Raw genomic sequence first — 21,817 nt, forward strand, 5'->3', positions numbered from 1 at the left:
GAATATCCTTATTGTCTAATAATGTTAAAAAATACTGACATTAGTGAAAGCCTGTCCTTGGAAATCTTTAAAACTAGCACTCGCAGGGACCCACCCTAGTGTCTTTGGTGTATCAGGCACAGTACCTGGAAGTAGAAAGCTGAAATTGATATGTGGAGGGTCCTGATATATTTTTCTAGGTGTCTAAGCTATACACATGTAGAGAATATATAAACAGATAAATATATACGCTATTTCCATCTCTCAAGAATTAGAATTTTTCTCTCATTTTTCTTTTCTTTTAAGATTAGAGGCACTGGGAAATGTCCTGAGGTGGTATCCTGGGGTGCCTCTGATCTGAAGACACTCTTTCAAATAGTGGAATGATCTTAACATTATTAGCTTGAGAAGGTGTTTCATATCACTGAAAGTTCTCTTTGGATGGTTTTTGATTTTATCTATTGTCCAGCTAAAACGTTACTTAGAAAATGCCCCAAGCTAAGAGAATATTACAGCAAAGATTAAAAAGTTTTTTAATCATTGTAGCAAGATGTAGAGAGTTAACTTCAGGAACAAATAAATATATTTATTTTTATACTCTCCAGAGCAAGTACCAATATAAAACATTGAGAATTACTGGTGTAGCTGATGTCTGCATGATTATATAGTGTTATTTAGCCTTATCCCCTAAAATGTTGTAGAATATGATTCTGTGCTATATGTATTTTAAGCATTTTGAAGTGCCTTCTCCATTCATCCATTCATATGTTACTTAACCACCATGCCTGATTTTATTGGTGTGTATGTACTTCAGTCTATGAGAAGTGGATACACACACACACACACACACACACATATCCTACATATATATATATATATATATATATATATATATATATATATATATGTATCTCCTATATTTAAGATGGATGGCAGAGAAGTACATGGTCATAGAAGTTATTATGGCTGAAATCTTGAGATAGAAAAGCTAGGTTCAAGTTCACATTCTATATCTCATGGTTGTGCTGTGCAACTTGGGGAGCAACATTCCTTACTTCTCCGGGCTTCTTCATTTTCATGTATGAAATAAGGAAAACAGTACATTGAATGGCAACTACCAGAGTTACTACTATTATCAAAGTCTGTGAAAGAGTACTCTTATTTATAAATGATCACACTGGTGCAAGAGATTATTACAATATCTTATAAATAGTAACAACTTGCTACATATTTATTTGGGAAATGGGATCTTTTAAAATTCTTGATGGTTTCTTTTCTCTCTGTGTCTACCCAAAAAAAAGTCTCTACTACTGGATTTTCAGATCTATTAAAAGGAACAAATTACTTTCCCTTACATGGAAAAAAATGGACAATTTTCATAAAGAACTTTTCCCTCCATCTACTATTACATTCTCCTCCCTTTGACCTTTCCTAATTCAAATGACAAAACAGCTTGATTGCTTCCCATTTGGCTCTGCAGGGTATAATAAAGTATTTTCCAGAGCTTTGGAGGGGGAAAAACCATCCAGTTATGCCAGTGAGGGGGAAAGGATGCATGCCATACATTCTCCCAGCCCTCAGTTAATGCCAGGAGACTTTTCTGAAACATATTTACAAGTATTTACTATAGCACTGCCTGTGATTTCATGGGGTGGTGCATCTCATTGGATGAGTTTTATTAAATAAAACTATAGAAATCAATAAAAGCAAATTATACTCCTGTTTTAACTAGTAATGGAAATTCTGTCTAATCTCAAAATAACTCATGCTATGAAACCATTTTAAACCTTTGTTGAAAGACCTTGTTAAGCTGTTAAAATCTGAACTGTTGTATATATATGTTTTGCTGTGTGGCATATAAAAGGCCTTTAGAAATTGATTCTGAGAACTCTCCTTTAAGAGAACTCTGCAACCAAACCAAAACTCTGAAACTGCTGGTTGCTAGGGGTAACCTCAGGTTATAGAATGAATAATTGCCAATGCAGGACAAGCACTTGATAAGAGTATGCAAGAATAAGGTTTTCTGAAAGAAAAAAAAAAAGGAATAAAAGCCCTAATCTTTTGGTTAGGAAAAAATAATTATTCCAAGATCAACTCTATCAGGGGACAAGTGGCGCATTTAAGATACTACCGGACTTGGGTTACTACTTATAGGATGGCCCATTAGAATGAGTTCCATAGAGAAGGATAAAGGACTATAGAAAGTACTCAGGTTGTAGTCACAATGGTGTCCCATGATTCTGCTTCTCAATTCCCTGTTTGATCTTCAGTCCTGAAAGTAACATAGTTTTAGTCCTACTGATTGTGGCTTCTGGACACTATTTCTCAGAGAACAAAGTGAAATCACCACCCAGTAGCTGCTTTCTAGCATTGACCTTGATGCCAGTTTTATTCTGCCCATTCGTTCCTCAAGCCATCTTTGACAGACCATTCTTTAATGGCTATACATTTATTACTCTAGCAGAAGTACACAAAAACCATAGCAGCCAGAAGTAGGGCACAAACTTCCAGAGGGGCTACTGATTATCAAAGGATATGATGTTCTGGGCATCTCCTGGGAAGAACCTCTCTCCTAGACAATAAATCATGTTTAAAAATGAAATACTGTAGGCAAATCTGTGGATAAAACTAGGATGTGGTTATAAAACATGAATGACAACTGTTAGGGATTAGGAAGAAAGTTGCTAGGTGTATTGGGGTGTTCATTTCTTGAAAAGACCCTTCTATATGTATAGACATTTTTTAAAATATGCCCCTTAAAATATATTTTTGAACACTATTATATTTAGTTATCTTAATAAAGGGTTCTGTTCTTGTAGTGGGAAAGTATGCTTACCCCTTCCTCTAGCCAGGTTCCCTTGCCTGTTGTGTGGTTCCTTGGCTGGCTATCACTAAGACAATAGACTGACCTGGTGATGATGTGTTTTGTTAGCAAAAAACCTAAGGGGAAACAATTGTCACCTCTTGAGAGCTGAGCTTACAAACAGTCCTACTAAAGCCCACCAAGACACAACTAAATGTTAGATACAAGATACCCTAAATGCTAGAATTTCACTATGTACTACAAGCCTCTTCCACCAAAAGGTAAGACTGTGAGACTGGAAAAGGCTTCAGAAGAAAGTTTCCTAAACTTGTTCCGAATAAGGGTATAAAACAGGAGTCAACAAAAGTAACCAGCACGCCAAATCTGACCTGCTGCTTATTGGTGGTGTGTTGTTTTTTTTTTAAGACTTTTTTTTTTTTTTTCCAACGTTTATTTTTGGGACAGAGAGAGACAGAGCATGAACGGGGGAGGGGCAGAGAGAGAGGGAGACACAGAATCGGAAACAGGCTCCAGGCTCTGAGCCATCAGCCCAGAGCCTGACGCGGAGCTCGAACTCATGGACCGCGAGATCGTGACCTGGCTGAAGTCGGACGCTTAACGGACTGCGCCACCCAGGCGCCCCTGGTGGTGTTTTTTAAATAAGGTTTTATTGAAAGGCAGCCATGCTCATTGTCTAGTATTGTCTGTGACTGCTTTTGCACTACAATATCAGAGTTAAGTAGAGAGATGGTAGGGCTTGAAAGCCTAAAATATTTGCTACTTGGACCTTTAAGAACAAGTTGGCCAGTCTTTGTTTAGAAGACGAAGAGAAGAAGACAGCCCCGGGTAAATTAACATAGTGCCGGTGATTCAAAAGTGGTTTGCTGATTCTGTACCTTAGTACATCTGCAGCACATGTAATGGGATAATTTAGTTCAAAGGCTCTGACCCATAGGTCACTTGGGAGCCTAAGGCATGATACTTCAGTTCAGATTTGTGTGTCCTGATGTGCCAACCTGATTTCCTTAGAAAGTTCATGCACCAAATATGCTATGGGTCCTTCTGGGTCAGATCATGACCCAGTTGGCAATAGGGAGGCACTGAGGCAGAAACTATTTGTACCTCGTTGGCAACCTCTAGTAAGCTGGCAAAATAGTCTGGATGCAAACTGAAGTCCTTCACAGTTTCAGGAATGCAGAATAAATGAGATAAGATGCCAGCCATGAGAAGTCACAATAGACCTCAGTGTTTTGGCATAATGTTCTCAGAACAACCTTAAAAGTGTAGTTGCCTTATTTGGGTTACCAATGGTAGTGAATAAGTCAGAATACTGTTCTTTACATGTATAGAGCTACAACCAATACTCAAGCCAAACTTCACTGTGATCCGAAACCATAAGGTGTTATATGGTAAATATTGCCCCACAACTGTAGGCAAAGTCCTCCCGCCCAAAGAATATGGGGAGAGTCAGTCCTAGTTGGCACAGCCAGTCTTTTTACTTTAAACTATTCCTTTTCTTTCCTTTCCTTTAATAAAAACCAGCTAAGAAGGATCCTTTCTAAAGACATAAAGGAAAGAGGTGAGTCAAAGCCTACTCATGTTCATTCACAAGGTGACATAATGAGATTCCCTAATATCAAAGGGAATATTTTGATATTTCTGCCTAGGCTGACATACATCTATATATAAATACTACACATAGTATTCAGAGGATTCTGAAGCCCCATAGTCATAATGGAATCTACACAGGAGAGAGCAAACAAATATAAAAGACAGCCCTTTCACTTTACTAAAAAAATTGATTCATAAATTCTAGTAAGACCCCAAAGAGCTCCCAGGTGTGCTGTAGAAATTATGTGAATGTTGGAACTATGAGGGGCTCCAGACCAACGACACACTGAGATAAATGAAATTTAAACCAATTTTGTGGTGTGCTTGACTGACTAATGCAAACACATAGGCACTGGAAGGCACTGGAAGAAAAACACAGGATGCATAAAAGCCCAGCAGTAACGATTGAGACAATAACCTGTGATTAGTACGTCCATACTGCATGGAACATTAACGATGTAAGGAAGGCCGCGCTGGAGACACGGTCCAGACACAATTATGCTGAATGGGTATATAAAGTCTATTATTTTTATAACCAGAGCTGCAGATGAGCACAAAACTGTTCCCACTCTGGCAGTGTCACCCAAGCTATATTCACATTATATAGAGGTGATAGGGTTGGTGAAATAAAATTGCCTAAGTAAACCCATTTGCACAGCTACCATAAAGAAGTCTCACAAGCATTTCTACCATATCCCTTTACTTTAGAATGAAACATGAATCTAATTAGGGTTGAGAAGTTGGCAAGAACTCCACGACTACAAGAAGCTAGGATTTTTGTATTTTTACATAGGAGGAAATTTTGTTCCTTGGCATCGGCAACACAAGAAATTCTGACAAAATACCATACACATTCATTCCAAATTTTTCTGCTTTAGAGTTGGCGAGAGTCAGGGTAAAATGCTGTATTTATAATGATCATACATCCCCTCCCTCACTTAATAAAGCCTACTTAAAATATAGCCCTAATTAATGACTACCAGAACACAGCGGTGTTCATAATCCCTATAATTCAATTGCCAGTAGTTTGTGCAATAAATCAGGAAAAGGTTAAAATATTTTTTATGCCAGAATAGAACATATCAATCTATTTTATTTGATTACCTTGTGTAATGAGGCTTTTTCAAGGCTAGATTACCTTACTCATTATAATTATGACAGATATTTTTGCTTAAAATGGAAAAGATTAAAAAATGCCAGAAATCTAGTTGAATCTATTCTAGGATTTTTTTTTCCCTCTTTTGTACGTTTCAGGACATGAGAAATGACATTATGCTCTCCTTCCAAGAGTAGAGAAGAAAGTAACATGGTTCCCATGAAAAGCAGATTAGGCAAATGGCATCGGGACAACACTCATTTTATTCACTGATTTGAAGGTTAAATAAAATCATCTATAATATTTTCTAATTCCAAAGTTGATCGGAAAGGGAAGCTTCCTAAGGTAATGGGAATGCTCTATATCCATCTGGGTGATGGTTACACAGGGGTATACATTTGCTAAATATATTGTGTTATGTACTTAAGATCTGTGCATTTTATTACTGAATGCTAATTTTACCTCAGTAAAACACTGTTAGCATGAAAAACATGTTAGTTTCAAAAATCAATTACATAAAGCACAAGCAATATGCATATAAATAATTCTCATGTTCCTTTACTAATGTGAAGAAAGAAAGTGGAAGAAACTTTAGATCTGGAAGAGAACATTTTACAACTTATCAAAATATGTGAAGTAGCATTTTTTTAATAAGAGAAAAATATGTAGATGTCCTTTATAGGACTTTCTGCTACGAATTGTTATGGGCATGCTGGATGAACCCTCAGGATTATTTCTATTCTAGATGACTCCAAAATATAGTAAAAAATTCATTTCCTGGTTGAAGTACTTTATTTAGTTACCTCCTCCAAAATGCTTATAGACCTTTTAGAGCCAAAGTTTTTCTTGAAAAGAGTGTTTTAGACATTGTAATAGAGTTGCACATGAATTTCAAAATCTATACACGAACCACAAATAGCCTCACATATTTCACAACAATTTAGTAAGGTTAGCAATTATTACAATTTAGCTAATATTTCATAAGAAAGTAAACTATGAAGTAAAGGTAACTATTAATCTGATTAAAATTTTGAAAATTAGTTTGGCAATAAGTTTCACCATATAATTTTAAATCACTTTAATTTTATATTTTCTATGAGTATATGATAAAAGTACATTGTAAACCAAGATGTATTTCCTAAGAAAAGGATAGTTAATATTAATTTTACTTTCATTGTACAAAAGTTTAGCTACATGTGTCCATTAAAATAGCTTTTATAGGGGCGCCTGGGTGGCTCAGTCAGTTAAGTGTCTGACTTCGTCTTAGGTCATGATCTCATGGTTCATGGGTTTGAGCCCCATGTAGGGCTCAGTGCTGACAGCTCAGAGCCTGGAGCCTGCCTTGGATTCTGTCTCCCTTTCTCTCTCTCTTCCCCTCCCCTGCTTGTGCTCTGTCTCTCTCTCTCTCTCTCAAAAATAAATAAACATTTAAAAAAATAGCCTTTATAGAACTTTCACTGTTAAAAAGATTATATGAAGAGGAAGAAGGAATTCTTCTGAGTAACAAAAAGAAGGAAAAATAATTTTCTGCATTCTATTTTTATCCATAAGTGATACTACATAGCCAACTTTACTATCAAATAAATACCTAAAAAGAGTACATAGAACAAAGGACAGAACCTGTAAATTTATAGTATTATAATAATGTCTTCTTGAAGAATACTTAATTGGTTCCAAGCAGAATTAATAAAGTTATCTTTTAGGTCATAAAAAGCCATACATAAATTGTTGTATGGAAATACTAATATAAAATCTTTTATATTTTTTATCATATAGATTAAGGGTCAGCAAACTTTTTCTGTAAAGGGTTAGAAATTTAATATTTTAGGTTTTACAGGCCATGTATAGTCTCTGTCACGTAGTCGGCTAATGGGGTAAAAAAACAGTCTTAGCCTGAGGTCTGTACATAAACAGGTGGCAGGCTGGATTTGGCCTGCAGCCACAGATTTTTGGTCCCTTACTGATAATGATCACTAATAACCATAACTACACCATAAAAGGAAAATTATTTTAAAAGTTCAAATCTTTTATTTTGCAATTACCAAAATAGGTCCTCCCCAAATAAATGTTCTGTTCCTCTTTGATATCACCTACACTGGAGCCAAAGACATACCTTGGGTCTTAGTCATCACCAATATAAAGGAGAGTAGGGTTCTAATTTTCCTCTTCCTGATTACTCACTCAAACCCACATATTCCTCAAGGAGCCTTCCTCATGACCAACAAGTCATAGCCATTTCTCCCTTTTCTTAATTCCTTTCCATCTTTCCATAGAAAGATTATGTTTAATCGGGGGTTGAAGAGTTAGTCAGAAAATGCTCTTTTTTTAATTAATTTTTTTTTTTTTTTACCATTTGTTTATTTTTGAAAGAGAGAGAGAGACAGAGTGCAAGTGGGGTAGGGGCAGAGACAGAGGGAGACACAGAATCTGAAGTTGGCTTAGGCTCTCAGCTGTCAGCACAGAGCCCAGTGCAGGGCTAGAACCCATAAACTGTGAGATCATGACCCGAGACGAAGTTGGACGCTCAACTGACTGAGCCATGCAGGTGCTCCATTTAATTTTTTAAATTTATTTTTATTTTTTGAGAGCGAGAGAGCGTGCACACATGTGTGAGCACAAATGGGGGAGGGGCAGAGAGAGAGAGGGAGGGAGAGAATGCCAAGCAGGCTCCATGTGGGGCAGGGCTCGATCTCGGGGTCATGAGATCATGCCCTGAGCAAAATCAAGAGTCAAAGCTTAACTGACTGAGCCACCCAGGCGCCCCTAGTCAGAGAATGTGCTGTGGGAAAGAGGGCCTTTGAGTTCATCCTTGTAAAACATGTAAGAGATGGAAAGAAGAGAATTCAAGGCAGAAAAACTGTATGATTACTGATATGAAGAAAGGCCAGTGTGGGATGTGTAAGGAACCACTCCTTCTTGTCAGACTAGAGGACACTGGAGAAGACTGGTGGGAAACCATGGCATGGAGAACCACAAAGACCAAAAAGCTAAACAATTTAGGCTAGATTCTTTTTTTTTTTTAAATGTTTATTTATTTTTGAGAGAGAAATAGACAGACTCGACCAGGGGAGGAGCAGAGAGAGGGAGACACAGAATCCGAAGCAGGCTCCAGGCTGTGAACTGTCAGCACAGAGTCCAATGCGGGCTCAAACCCACGAACTACGAGATCACGACCTGAGCCGAAGTCGACGCTTAACCAACTAAGACTCAAGAGCCCCAATTTGAGCTAGATTCTATTAGTGCTGGGGAACAACTGAAGGTTTGGAGACAGAGGGTTTGTCTGAATTGAGCTGGGCTTCTGGAAGATTATCTTGGTTTGGTGGGTATCAAGGAAAGCCTGAACTAGAGAAAAGGCAGGGGGCATAGAAATGAGGGATTCATCAAAAGTGACAAAATGTAGGATGAATGGGGCTTTACTGTTTATTAGATATGGACCACAAGGAAGAGGAAGGAAGGAAAGGTGTCAGTGACATTTTGATACTTGGCAGTGGGGAGGATGACACTGTCATTAATAGAAACAATAATGAAGGAGGAACAAGTGTGACAGGGATGATGGTTAAACTTCCTTCAGGCTAGAGTGTCTGTTGTAGGGTAAATTTTCAACAATAGAAGTTTACTGATCTCCAACTGTGCTGCTGAAGGTAACACTGCCTTTGTTTTCTCACAGACAATAACACTAGATCTTAGAAGGGCATGACTAATTGTACATTTTAATTGTAAATAATACTTTGTTCTCAGTAGAGCAAAGCATAATTATGATATGAGAGTCTCTCTACATTGTGAAGGTTGAGAAGGGAAGATAAACTTCAATAAGTTGAGTTGAGGAAACTGAGTCTCCGAGAGGCTAAAGGACTCATTATTCAGGTCTCATGTTCAGTTAGTGGCAGAACAAAGACTAGAAGCAGTTCTCCTGAAGGCCAGTAGTGGATTGAGTTTCTTATTGGAGGGGAGAAGGCAAGAACAAGGCCTTGGAAAGTTGAGCTGTGGTGACCATTCTATGCTCATACTTCCAGTGTTTTGGTGGGTTTAATGTGGGAGGAAGAAGGCTATGTTCCCTTGTCTGCCAGTTGTGGTTTATAGGATATAGCATTCTCTTTAATATAAAATAGAAACTTTTGTCAAGTAATTGTTTACTGATATCCCTGTTCTTTTACTTGTTTTCTTTCATTATTTCTACTTCACAAGAATTAAAACAACACAGTTATATAACTTACTATACCCACCTAGTCCTAGCTTTCTCTTAGACAGAACCATGTTAAGTGGAGGATAAAGATCTTCCAGACTTCAGTTAAGCAAACATAAACTCTCTGCTTTTCCACATCCATTTCCAGAACTGTCCTATAAAACCTCTCCACTCTCCGTCTGACTGCCAGCTGGATATATATTGATGCTCAAGGCAATACTGAGAGCCATGTTGCTGAAGAGTCTCTGAGCCTGGATCCTTGAATGACGATGTGGAGAGGAACCCTCCTGTAGATTGGATGTTAAATGAGCAAGAAATAAATCTTCATTATGTTAAGGCATGGAAATTATAGGGCTTATTTATTTCAGCAGCTATCATAACCTTAGTTAGAACAGAGGATCTCTCTGTTACAGCTGGAGTGAATCGGACATTGTTTGACTATTTTCTGGTATTAAAAAATGCCATAGAAAAGTTTAAAGACAATATCATTTGTCCTCTCTGATTTGTGACTTCCTTATTACATTTATTTAAAGTTAAACTCAGCCACCCCAGAAATGATAATGCTGTTGGCAATGCCTCATTCAATATGTTAATCATGAGAATACAGAATAAGTCCTTTGAAATTGGCTGTATCATATAAACATGCAGAATGTTTTTTAAAGGTGAGATAAAGAGATATCTATAAATAAAACACCTATGTCTCCCTTTCTGGAATTTCTTTTCATCCCTGAAAATGCAAAGCAGACCAGCCACCAATATATAGACTTTTGTAGAGAGGCAACATGGATACTGTCAAGATAAACCAGTTCTGTTAATGTGATTTCATGTCCTCTGGAAAAAAATGTGTGTGTGTGTGTATATATATATATATATATATATATATATATATACACATACATATATATATGTATGTATATATATATATATATTTTATTGCCAACCTCCTAAAAGCTTAGAATCAAGTCATTTCTGATTTTATCCATGTATTTTAGTAGGCTACAGTGAAACTCAAAACCTTACAGAGAAATAAACCTTATTTCAGATTGAAGGAATTTCAGCGGTTGAGGAAAGTTCAAGCCAGATCCACTGCAGTTTAAATCCAATTTTTTTTTCCTTTGAGCAGAATATATTATCGAGAATAAATGTGCTTCAAACCAGTTCTTAGGTATTATGTTGCTTATAGAGTCCAAGGTGTATAGAAGCTAAAAGCGCCTCCTTAAAAATAATTCAGTTACTCTTGTCGCCTCAAGGTAATCATTGTTGCACTATATGCTAATTTGGATGTAAATTAAAAGAATGAAATTGAAAAACAAAGATAAAGTGCGAACTTGTAAACATGATGTATACGTCCTTCTTGTTCAGGCCCCTGTTTACCTCTCTACTGTGTGCTCTGACCACTGCAGCTTCGATTCCGTGCACCGGCCACTCTGAGTCCCTTCCCCTTCCTCAGTGTGCGTGTGGTGCTGTCTTTACCTGCAGCCTTCGCACATAGGGTTCCCACTGCCAAGTACCCACCTCCCCCCTACCAACTCCTTTTCCTTAGCTTACTTCTATTCAGTCCTGAAGTCTCTGGTTAGATGTCATTTCTGCCATGTAGCCTATCCTGAATGCTCTCCGTGGGCAGGTTAGGTGAGCTTCCTGTCTCTGCCATCAGTACTTTATCAGAACACTCCACACATGATTGTATGACTGAAGTTCAGTGGTTGGTGTCCTTTATACTGCAGTCTCGGTAAGTTTCGGGTGGCTTGTTTAATGACATGAAACCTAGCGCCTAATCTAATGCATGAAGCATAGTAGGCGGGACGCTATATTAAATGAATGTTGCTGAATCTAGAATAGCTCTCATCTGGAGTTCTAGTCAACCACAACACATAGAAGATGATGCTACTGACCCACCAACCAAAGGACACTTATCTGGAATAATCTGATTCTCCAGGATCACTCGAGGCCAAAAGAACTGAAGTGGTAAAAGCGTTAAGCATAAAGCATGGTTTTCCTTTGTACAGTAAATAACTATCTTCAGTGGCCAAATTCATGCCCCTTAGCTCATTATTCTTAAGCTCTAACTGAAGTAGGGTTATAGAGACTGACTCTGTAAATGATCCCGAAGGGTATAAACAAAATTCAAAAAACAAACCTTTCTCTGATTTTGATCATTTAAGCTTGCAAATCTGTTCCTCGTAATCTGGAAATGCAGGAAAAACAACCCAGCAGCAGCAGACCAGACCCTGCTCCTCTGCCCATCACTGTTCAGCAGCTCACCCACTGATTTGGAAATTCCTCTTTGAACTAACATTTGATTTGCTCCAGAGTATCTCTGAGCTTGTACACTTTGCCCTCTCTCAACGGTGGTTCTTGACATTAATCTCCCTGTCCCCCATCTTCACCGCGGTCTTGTATTTCTAATCATCATCTTCCACTATCACCTTCTTGCCTCAAGCTTCACTTTTGCCTTATTAAAGTCAGTGTCAAACCAAGCTGTCTTCCACATAGCCTGGTCTGAGGTGCTGCCAGTCCCACTGCCATTATCGATGCTCCTGGCTGGCTCTAGGCCCCTGCGTTTGGTTCTAAATCCAGGAGGATTTAGGGCACACAAGTATGGGAGAGGGCTCAGTGGTGAGAGGAAATGCTTACCTATTACTGTTTCTCTGGCACACAAGAAATAGCTGAACCAGAGAGGCTTTAAGAAAATGGCAGCGTGGCAGGTGGGATTCCTCTAAGGTCACAGACTGATGTAGAAACAGAGAAGCCCTCAGGTCTACAACATAGCACCCTCGGTTCACCAGTGCATTCTCTGCCGTAGGACTGGATGAAGGCTTTTGCAAGGGGTGTTTGCTGGGGTCAGCCTACCACAAAGAATTGTTGAGAGTCTTCCGGACAATAGAGGGAATTTTTCAACCAAAAGCGCGGATGCTTCCGGTTTATTTACACTAATGTTAAACACGCAAATGCCCAGCAACCCGTGGCTACTTCCTTACCTTGTGTAACTGATAATACTGGAAGGCACCGATTCCACCTTGTTCCTCTGCAGTCCAGAGCACCAAACGCAGAGTCCTCTTTGGTCGCAACCCTGGGAAAAATAATAAAATAAAACAAGTGATCCTTCAGGTGATTTAAAATTTTTTCAAAATGGCAAGGCCCCTCATCTGCATTCTGGAGACAGGAGGAACTCAGAGGCACGCATATTCATCTCTTGCTGATGTGGCTGCCTGATTCAGAGTGTGGCTGACACAGCAAAGAAGCGCCCTAAGGGCTGATCTCCAGGGCAGACTAATGGAGAAAGGGGTTGTACAAGTGCTGCCTGCAGGCCAGAAGTGAGAGCCTCTAATCATATCCTGAATGGACAACCTGCCCAGCAGGACCCAGTGGAAGGCCAAGGTCAGTGGAATGTTAGATTGCATAGAGAAGATGCAGTCAGCAGGACTCTAGGCAGATCAGGGAGTCTTCCAATGACTAACTGAAACCCAATCATTTGGCTCTGCTTCAAGATCAGGTGTGAAGGGGGTTGCTCCTTAGTCTAAATCCACAAGCTGTCCGTGCTATTCTCAGTGACATGATGGCTGCAGAGCAGATACCGTGTTAATGGTTACCCCCGGTCATTTTCCTTTACTATTTGGAAATACAAGGTCATTCGCTTCAGGTCAATGAAAATGAATTGCATGCAGATGACATTTTATTTACCTTATTGCTTCACAAACAGCTCGGTGACAATTTCATCGACTTGGGAAATACAAATTTCTGTCTTGGAGTTATTAAAGATCTGGCACATCTAGGACCATTTTTCAGTGACAGTGTCTGCTCAGTAAAAGTTAACTACAAGGATATCTGTTTTCCAAACTTAAACAAATGGGAACGCAATATGCTAAAAGTCTCATTTTGTGACCAAGAATTAAAACCTGTTCCGATTTGGACCTTCTAATATCATTTGAGAGAAATAACCGTGACAGAACAACAAGAAGCTGGGCTTGACTCTTATTAAGAGGATCTATGCGCCTGCCTCACCACAGGGGAGCCACAGGGAAGGACTTGGAGGGGCACCGAGACGGGCACGCTACAAATCTCCAGTGTAACCACACAAGTGCTGCCACCCAGGCATGCGGCCTTCGAGGGAACAGCCTGGCCAGCTGCAGCCAGGATGATAAATGCTCCTGGGGAAGGGAGCCGGGACCTGCCTCCTCCTGGCCCCAACAAATATTCTCCTTTCATAAGCCTAGTGCTAAGGAGTGAATGGGCGCTACATTTTCCACTAAATTGAATATTGTTGTGAAGCCACTTTACACTCGAGCATTTTAACATAATTAAAAGAATACAGGTTTAGCATGTAGGCTGACCTGAGTTCCCATTAAAGCCTGGGCGAGCAGTGTCTATATTCAATTGCTCAGAAAATGCCACTGCTGAGTTCTTCTAAGTCCATCGAGAGCCCAGCTTCTCACCTCTGCTAGCATGGCGGTCAGAGCCCCACCCTCTTCTGCCCAAGCTACTCCTCCTGCAGCCAGACGGCCCCTGTAAAACTGAAACTGGGTCATGTCATTTCTCTGCTCAAAACCTCCAACAGCCAGAATGTAAGCTTCTGGAAGACAAGGTTAAGCTTGTTGATTCACTGTGATGCCCTCCGTGCCCAACCTGGTACCCAATAAATCGGTAAGGAACGGGTAAATGAATCCAAACCTTGGGGTGTCACTTAGAATAAAATTCAAAGCCTTCCACCACTTTCTCAGCCTCATCTCCTAAAACTCTCCAGCTAGCTCACTCTCAGGCAAGCTGTTACAGTTGAAAACGGCAGGCAGAGCTGGTGAACCCTGCTATCATTAGGCACTAGCTGTGTGCAACCACTGGGAAATCGATCTACCTGAACTTCAGCCACCTTATCTGAAAAGTGGAGAGAATACTATATGCCTATCCCATAACTCTTTCATGGGATGGTTGTGAGGATGAAATGAAATGTGATAATGTATGGAAGACAATTCTGTGCTTGGCATGTGGCAGACATTTAATAAATGAACTATGAAACTTCATAATGGGTATCTAGGCACAGAATGCACACTTGTACCCTTAGAGAGAAGGGGCATCTAAATACTCAGACGGCAAGTTCTTTCAAAGGCATTCAGGTGCCTGCTGACAAGGAATCCTGAAGTGCCCACTGCCTGTTCCAGAGTTAAATTAGCCTCTCACATTCAAAGCACAAACGTCAACCATTGCGGGAAGAAGTCTAACTGGTATATCTAAAGATCACCACCTTTGGTTTTGCTAAAAGAAATGTGCTTGATGTCACTTTAAATCAAATGACACTTTGCTTGCAACATAGAAAAAATAGGAGAGGATAAAGTACTACAAGTAAAAATTCTGAACATTTGTTAATCCATAAAAAGGAAAAAAAAATATTTTCTTTTCACATTATCTCTGCACCTACCAGCAAAACAGTACCAAATTACTAAAATGATGGAAATCTCTAAATAAGGATAAAAGGACAGTTAGCACAGGTTAGAAAAAATTTATTTTTTTAAAAGCAAATGCCTTGAATATCCCTATAGACTTGGTGTTCCACCTGAAAGTCATTATTGTACAGTATTAGTCTCCTTCCCATTTCAAATCGGCCAGATGGCCAATGATATTATATTAAGATAATAAAGAAGTAATCAGTTGAAATGAGGAATGCTAGGGCCTCCAAACAACAGGAGCATAGCTGTTGATGTAAAGCTGGCTCTAAAAAGACAGTCGGAGCCTCATTCAAGCCCCTGAGAAAGCAGCTCAGTTCCCGTCAGCACGGAACACCAGGGCCTGCCCCACGTTCAAAGTGAAGGGCCAGACAGAAGAGGTTAGGAAAGCAGTGGTAAGCACATGGCCTGACTGAGCTCCAAAGTCTCTACTCTGATATTCTGGCTGTCTCTAAACCTAAGACAAATGCGTGACTTCATTCAATGACTGGACTCTGCTCCTAGTGTGGGGTTTGGACCCCCAAGCCACCCGAGTCCGCAGACGGGGAATGCAGGGCCTGGAAAGAGGCTGGCCATGAATCTGAGTAAGTATCGTTTGAGTCCCTGCCCTGCTACTTCCGTCTCCGTGACTTCAGACTAGTTACCTGATCTCTCTGGGCCTCAGTTTCTTCATCTGTACAATAAGGAAAATGGTCATTGCCTCATAGGATTGTTAAGAAAATTAAATGAGACGAGGAAAATATGTATCAAGCATGGTCCCTGGCACATAGTAGGTTTTCAAGAACTGTTAGTTAGCTTCTTTCTATATGATTGCCCACAACTTCTTAGTCTGGGCCAGTAATCACCAGGGAGATCTTGTGGGAAAGCCAGGAAAGAGGCACAGTCCTCATTCCTCATCCTTAGGAACCAGAGAATATCTCTGTTTATTCAGAGTGTGTACTCAGCCAGTGGAAAAACCTCATCTAACTTGTAGAAAAATGCATACCCTCTTTCAGTGTGGAATGCTTCCTCAACACAACATAGAGCATATCCAAATCTAAGTAAAGACCGGAATGGGTTCCTCACTTCTTAGAAGTACGGGTCAACCGGAATTCTTAGTTTCTGAATAAAGTCAAAGAACCGGAAAAATATGAAAACTGAATAAAGCTGATATAAGAATATGTTTATCATTTTTCTTTTTCTTTTTTTAAATTAATTTTTATTTTTTTTAAATTTAAATTTAAGTTAATTAACATACAGTGTAGTCTTGGCTTCAGGAGTAGAACCCAGTGTTTCATCTCTTACATAAGACACTCAGTGCTCATCCAACAAGTGCCCTCCTTAATGCCCGTCACCCATTTAACCCATCCCCCTCACCCACCTCCCTTCCAGCAGCCCTCAGTTTGTTCTCTGAATTTAAGAGTCTCTTATGGTTTGCCTTCCTCTCTGTTTTTTATCTTACTTTTCCTTCCTTGTGCATCTCAAATCCAAACTAGATTTAAAAGCTAAGAAAGAATTCTAAGTATATAAAATAACCACAACAACAATAAAGCAAGATCACCCATAGCAAGACAACATAGTGATATGAACTGGTATGTAGGGGTATGATTTTGTAGAGATGGGGTAAACAAATAGCTCAATATCATCCTGACTCACAACCCTGGCCCTGGCACAGCACTGGCCCCAGGCAAGCACTGGAAAGAAAGTCTTACAAATGGAGGTGAGTGGTAGGACTCTGGTCTCAACGGTCTAGGAGTCAGGTGTCATTGAGGTTTTGTCAGAAGACAGGCAACTCATTCCCCTTTGGATGTACAGAAACTTCTCAGAGATTTCTCACCCTCCTGGAATTTCTGTTAAGAACTCCAGATAGCATAGCACACATTTTACAGCATATGGTTTCCCTCTTAAAAAAACATAAAGTGCTGATATTGTGTCAGAATGTTGTCTTGTTTATGAAATATGATATACATGCATTTTCACTTTCATTTTTACTGAGGAAAATAATAATGCAAATGGGAAAATAGTACCTAGGAGAAAAGTTAAAAACCATCTGGTGGACTCTGTTTTTCATTCTTATCAAACCTGAAGATGAGAAGGCTGAGAGGTGACTTTCATTAAACTGATCAGTTGAAAGGTCAGTTGACTGTCCTACACTCGCACCAAGTGGGGCAAAGCAAAATCAACTCACATTAATCCAACCTTGTACATAGCTTTCCCATATCAGGAGTTCTAAAGAATGCTACTTGTTAACAGTATGTGTCAACTCAAATGTTCACTTACTGCTCAGTTTCAATCCCTCCGAAACTATGGGTGAGTACTGTTCTCCCTTCTTTGACCTAACTTTGCAGAGAAAACACAACTTTCTCTTAGAGTAAATGCTGTATACCTATCTTCCATATAAATGCACTAGTTCATAAATAGACTTGTTGCCCAGCTCTCTTTTATCAATAGTTCAGGAGAGTGCTTACATTTAGAGATTTCTACCCCTGCAATAAACTTAATTAACATAATATCTGAGTTATAAGATAAATGACACATTAGCATCTAAATTGAATGAGAAGAGGCTGTAAGCATAGTGGTTAAACAGATGGATTTGGTGGTCAAGACCTATTTCCACCTTATGCAAGTTACATAATTTGTCATATGGTATATAAGCACATTATCATTGTTTTGTTTTGTTTTTTTAATAGGGTCATTGTTGAACACTGATTATTTTAGTGAAATAAACTATAACTACTTCTCTTTATAGGCAGGAACAGAAAATCACTTTGAAGATCTTTTGTTCTTGGAAAAATCATTTGGTGTCTTAGTTATGTACATATGAAGCAATTAGGTACTTTTGGGGGGTCTTGGGGCAGGGCAATAACCTGTTTTTTTTAAGTTTTTTTTGTTTTAATGTTTATTTATTTTTGAGAGAGAGAGAGAGAGAGAGAGCGCGCTAGTAGGCTGAAGCAGAGTCCAGGCTCCAAGCTGTCAGCACAGAGCCCAGTGTGGGGCTGGAACCCACAAACCGTGAGATCATGACCTGAGCTAAAGTCAGAGGCTTAACCAACTAAGCCACTCAGGCACCCCCTAACCTGATTTTTATATTCCATCATTCCATCTACCTCTGGTCACCTAGAGGAAATGGACACTGGGCAGGAGGCAAATCAGTGTGTAAAAGGAGCCTAGGGCCTTCTGGGAGGAAAGCCCCAGTGTCCTCACCCACCTCCTTGGATTGGGGGTTGGGGACGAGAGACCTGTTGGGTCAGGGTGACAATGACTAAGGTCCTGGGACACAGAAAGTCCTGGAAACAACTGAAATGAAGTGACCCTGATGAAGGGAGAAGTCTGGGCTGGTGACTCAACACAGTCACCCAGGGCTCTAGGGGAAGGGCTGATTCCAGCCTAGCGTGTGGCCAACTCCGGATCCTCCAGATCCAGCCACCCTGGCACAGAGGTTATGGTTAGGGAGTAATAGCTGAAGATGAGAATGTAAACAAAGAGTTGCAATCTTGTTGCCCAAAATGAGCACCGCTGTGACTCAGGGGTACAAACAATGCCACGCACAGCAGTCACAGGTGGCTCCAGCTGCAGGTTTTGGAGGGGAGACTGGCCTATTCAGCCCAAGTAAAGTCCTGGGATTAACGGGCAATCTGGAGGTGGCGGGAGGGACCTCAAAAGGAGATAATAGACTTCCTGCTGATAAGGACTGTGGAGGCTTGAATGATTAACTGTAAAGGCGATTAAAGAGATGTGATCATATTTATAACCTGTGTTTGTGGAACGGGTCATAACAGTTATAATTTCCATAATTCAAAAGGAACAGTCCTACCTCATTATAATGATTAGGATTCTATTAGCCAGGAAAATCACAATTAATCATTGCTGAAGCAAAAGCACAGTGACTACCAGTGCGTGAAGGCCATTTCTGGCCCTAACCCAGTTTCTCACCCTCATCTCCTGCTTCTGCCTCTCCTCCTAAGCTCCAGCCACATCACATTTCCTATCCGTCCCTGAACATGCCATGCTGGCTCAGATATTTGGTTCTTTGTATATCTTCTTCCTATCTAGAATGCCACTGCACTTTTTCCATCTGGCAAACTCCTATTCACTCAACAAAGCCCATCTCTAATTTTACTTTCTTTGGGAAAGCTCCCCTAACTCTAGGGCAAAGCTGGCTACTCCTTTCTCAATGTTCCTCTAGAACTTCATCCGTACCTCTCTTTTCACTTTCAACCACACTTAAAGGACATTAATTTTCTGAGACTGACACATTTCTGTTTTTCATAATCCTGGTCCAGATTTAACAAGTGCTGAATAAATGCTTATTGGCTGACTGAATGAATGAATGAATGCCTACTTACATTTATATAAATATAAATAAAAGCTACTGCCTTTTCATTTAATCTAAAGCATATTAGTGCCTCCTGGCTTCACAGAAAGTTGGTAAGATATGCTCTTTTTGTGAAACCAAAGCCCAAATAACACGGGTAAAACCATCCCAGTTGTCCAGATAATCAGATGTGCTTCAACTTCAACATGAGCCTCAGTTGCAATTGCATTTACTTATTTTTGCAGCACAGGTGGGTCTAGTCAAAATTTAGTACAACAGCTTTTGTCAAAGAAGTCATTAAATCAATGTATTATGGTCAACAGAAATCTTTCCAGCAGCTAACTGTATTAAATTATAGGTATTTGCATTTTGAACTCCGACAGTTCTCTTTAATTTTTTACTAGATATTTGTTCTGATTATAAAGACAATATATATCCTTTTAAAAACTGAACTAAGAAAAACAATGAACAAGTGGAAACAAATAACCTCTAAGCATATTGCTATATTTCCTTATAAATTTTGTATGCAAGTATGTGTACATGCAAACAGTGATATTTTATGTATAGTTTTATACTACTTTTTCCACTCAAAATCATGGCATATATGGCCTTTATCTTCTATAATTAATAATCAAAGAAATGATTCTTAATTGTTTTAGCTATTCCCTTATTGGATGCTTAAGATATTTATCCTTAGGACAAGTTATTAAAAGTAGAAATACCGAATCTAAATAATATAAACATTTTTAAGGAGCTTGAGACATGTCACTAATGTCCTAAAGAAATTTTACCAATTTATATTCCCACCAGCAGTGTGTAGGAATATTTGCTTCTACTTAGTGTGGAACTTTTAATCCTATCTCCTTTGTTTTGATACATTCTATTCATTTTCAGCCCTAATAATCACACAAACACACACTGAAACTGTAGTGTTTTTTTTAACTTTATCGAGACAAATGTTAAGTTTATTTCTGATGCTTGACTAGAGTTAAAATATGTGAATTGATTTTTCTTATTTAAATTGCCTGATAGTAGGGCTTTTTCATCAGTATATTTCCAGGATTATGTTAGCATCATGTAGGGATCACAAGTCTGATCTAGTTGGCATCTTTAAACATACTATTTCTTTTTCCCTATCATTATTTAGAGTGTTCTTATCTGCAAGGAGAAATTGAGAAGCCTGGTTAATGATAGATTTGAACTCTGAATCACATTTCTGTTAAGAGCTCTACCTTGCAAAAACATCCAAATGGGGAAGAGTTAAACACAAAGTACGATGTCTGAAAAAATGATGGTAAGTCAAGTACAAGTACTGAGACTTCTCTTACAAATTCACAGTCAGCAATATAGTTCTTTAAATTTTATTTCTTGTGAAGATGGCGCTGCGTGAGAAGAACGAAACTGTTTATGCTTGAATCAGGGGTTATCAGAAAGTAATACATCTCCAACAAGCAACGGAGATGAGGAAATTTCCAGGCTCCCCCTTCAAGACGAAGCAGCAGACATGAAGCACAAGTTGTTTATATGCAAGAGCTGTCATGAAGCTGCTTCTGGGAACTCTTGCAAGTGCTCCTCTCTAGGGTTATGGTCAGGGGGTTTTCTCTTCAGTTCTTTGTGTATAAAATTAGTTATGAGGCCGCCCAAATTTGTTTTTGACCAATAATTAACCACACTTTTTGTTCTTGGTTTCATCTAAGTTTGGGTTTTCAGGCCGGAACACATTCGGGAGGGTCAACACATTGTTTGAAATCAGTTTTGAGCAACAACAAAACCCCCATCCTTCTCGAGCACTGCTCCGTTCTTGGCTCCCAAAGTGATCACTCAGTGTTCTTGCTGAGGACAAACCTCATCACTGGAAGCACAAGATCATCAAAATGTCCCCTCCTTTCCATTCCCACTGCAGATACCATACTTTAAGCCCTCTGAATCACTGCAATCACAAACTGTTGCCTCCAATCCACTCTGTAAAACTGCCGCCAGATTCATCTTTTTAAAATAGTGCTTTGAACATGTCACTGGCTGCATGAAAATCTGTAATCAGTCCTTACTATCTGCAGCAGTAGTCTGCCTCCAAACTTTTTTGAATATGCATCTCTGTCAGCGATGCAATTTTGAGCATGCATCAACACATGTGTATGTTTATGTGTAAATGACACATATGAAATATTGTCACTTAATATATTAATGAAAGTATTTCTTTTTTTAGATAAGGAATAAATATTTTCCCATACCCAAATGATGATCCTACATAGTGCCTGGCTTCAGAGACCACTGATCTATAACGTAGAGCCCATAGGCATTAGAATGGCATTTGAGGCTTTATACAGACTAGTTCCAATCTGCCTCTAGATTTACCTCCAACTGCTCTAGTTTCCAAAGCCTCAATTCCAGAGAAACTGGTCTCTTCATTTTCTTC

General features: G+C 39.3%; 1 protein-coding gene across 2 annotated transcripts in view; it reads right to left on the reverse strand.

Annotated features, from left to right (window-relative positions):
- CPQ (carboxypeptidase Q) overlaps nucleotides 1–21,817 on the reverse strand; it is a 344,836-nt gene that overhangs the window by 90,328 nt on the left and 232,691 nt on the right. For both annotated transcript variants that reach the window (XM_030303994.2, XM_030303995.2), the window contains exon 5: nucleotides 12,651–12,742. In XM_030303994.2, coding sequence (XP_030159854.1) covers nucleotides 12,651–12,742 — 92 coding nt within the window. The remainder of the gene's footprint in view (nucleotides 1–12,650; nucleotides 12,743–21,817) is intronic.

Source organism: Lynx canadensis, chromosome F2 (genome assembly GCF_007474595.2).
Source record: "Lynx canadensis isolate LIC74 chromosome F2, mLynCan4.pri.v2, whole genome shotgun sequence".
Classification (NCBI taxonomy): Eukaryota; Metazoa; Chordata; class Mammalia; order Carnivora; family Felidae; genus Lynx; species Lynx canadensis.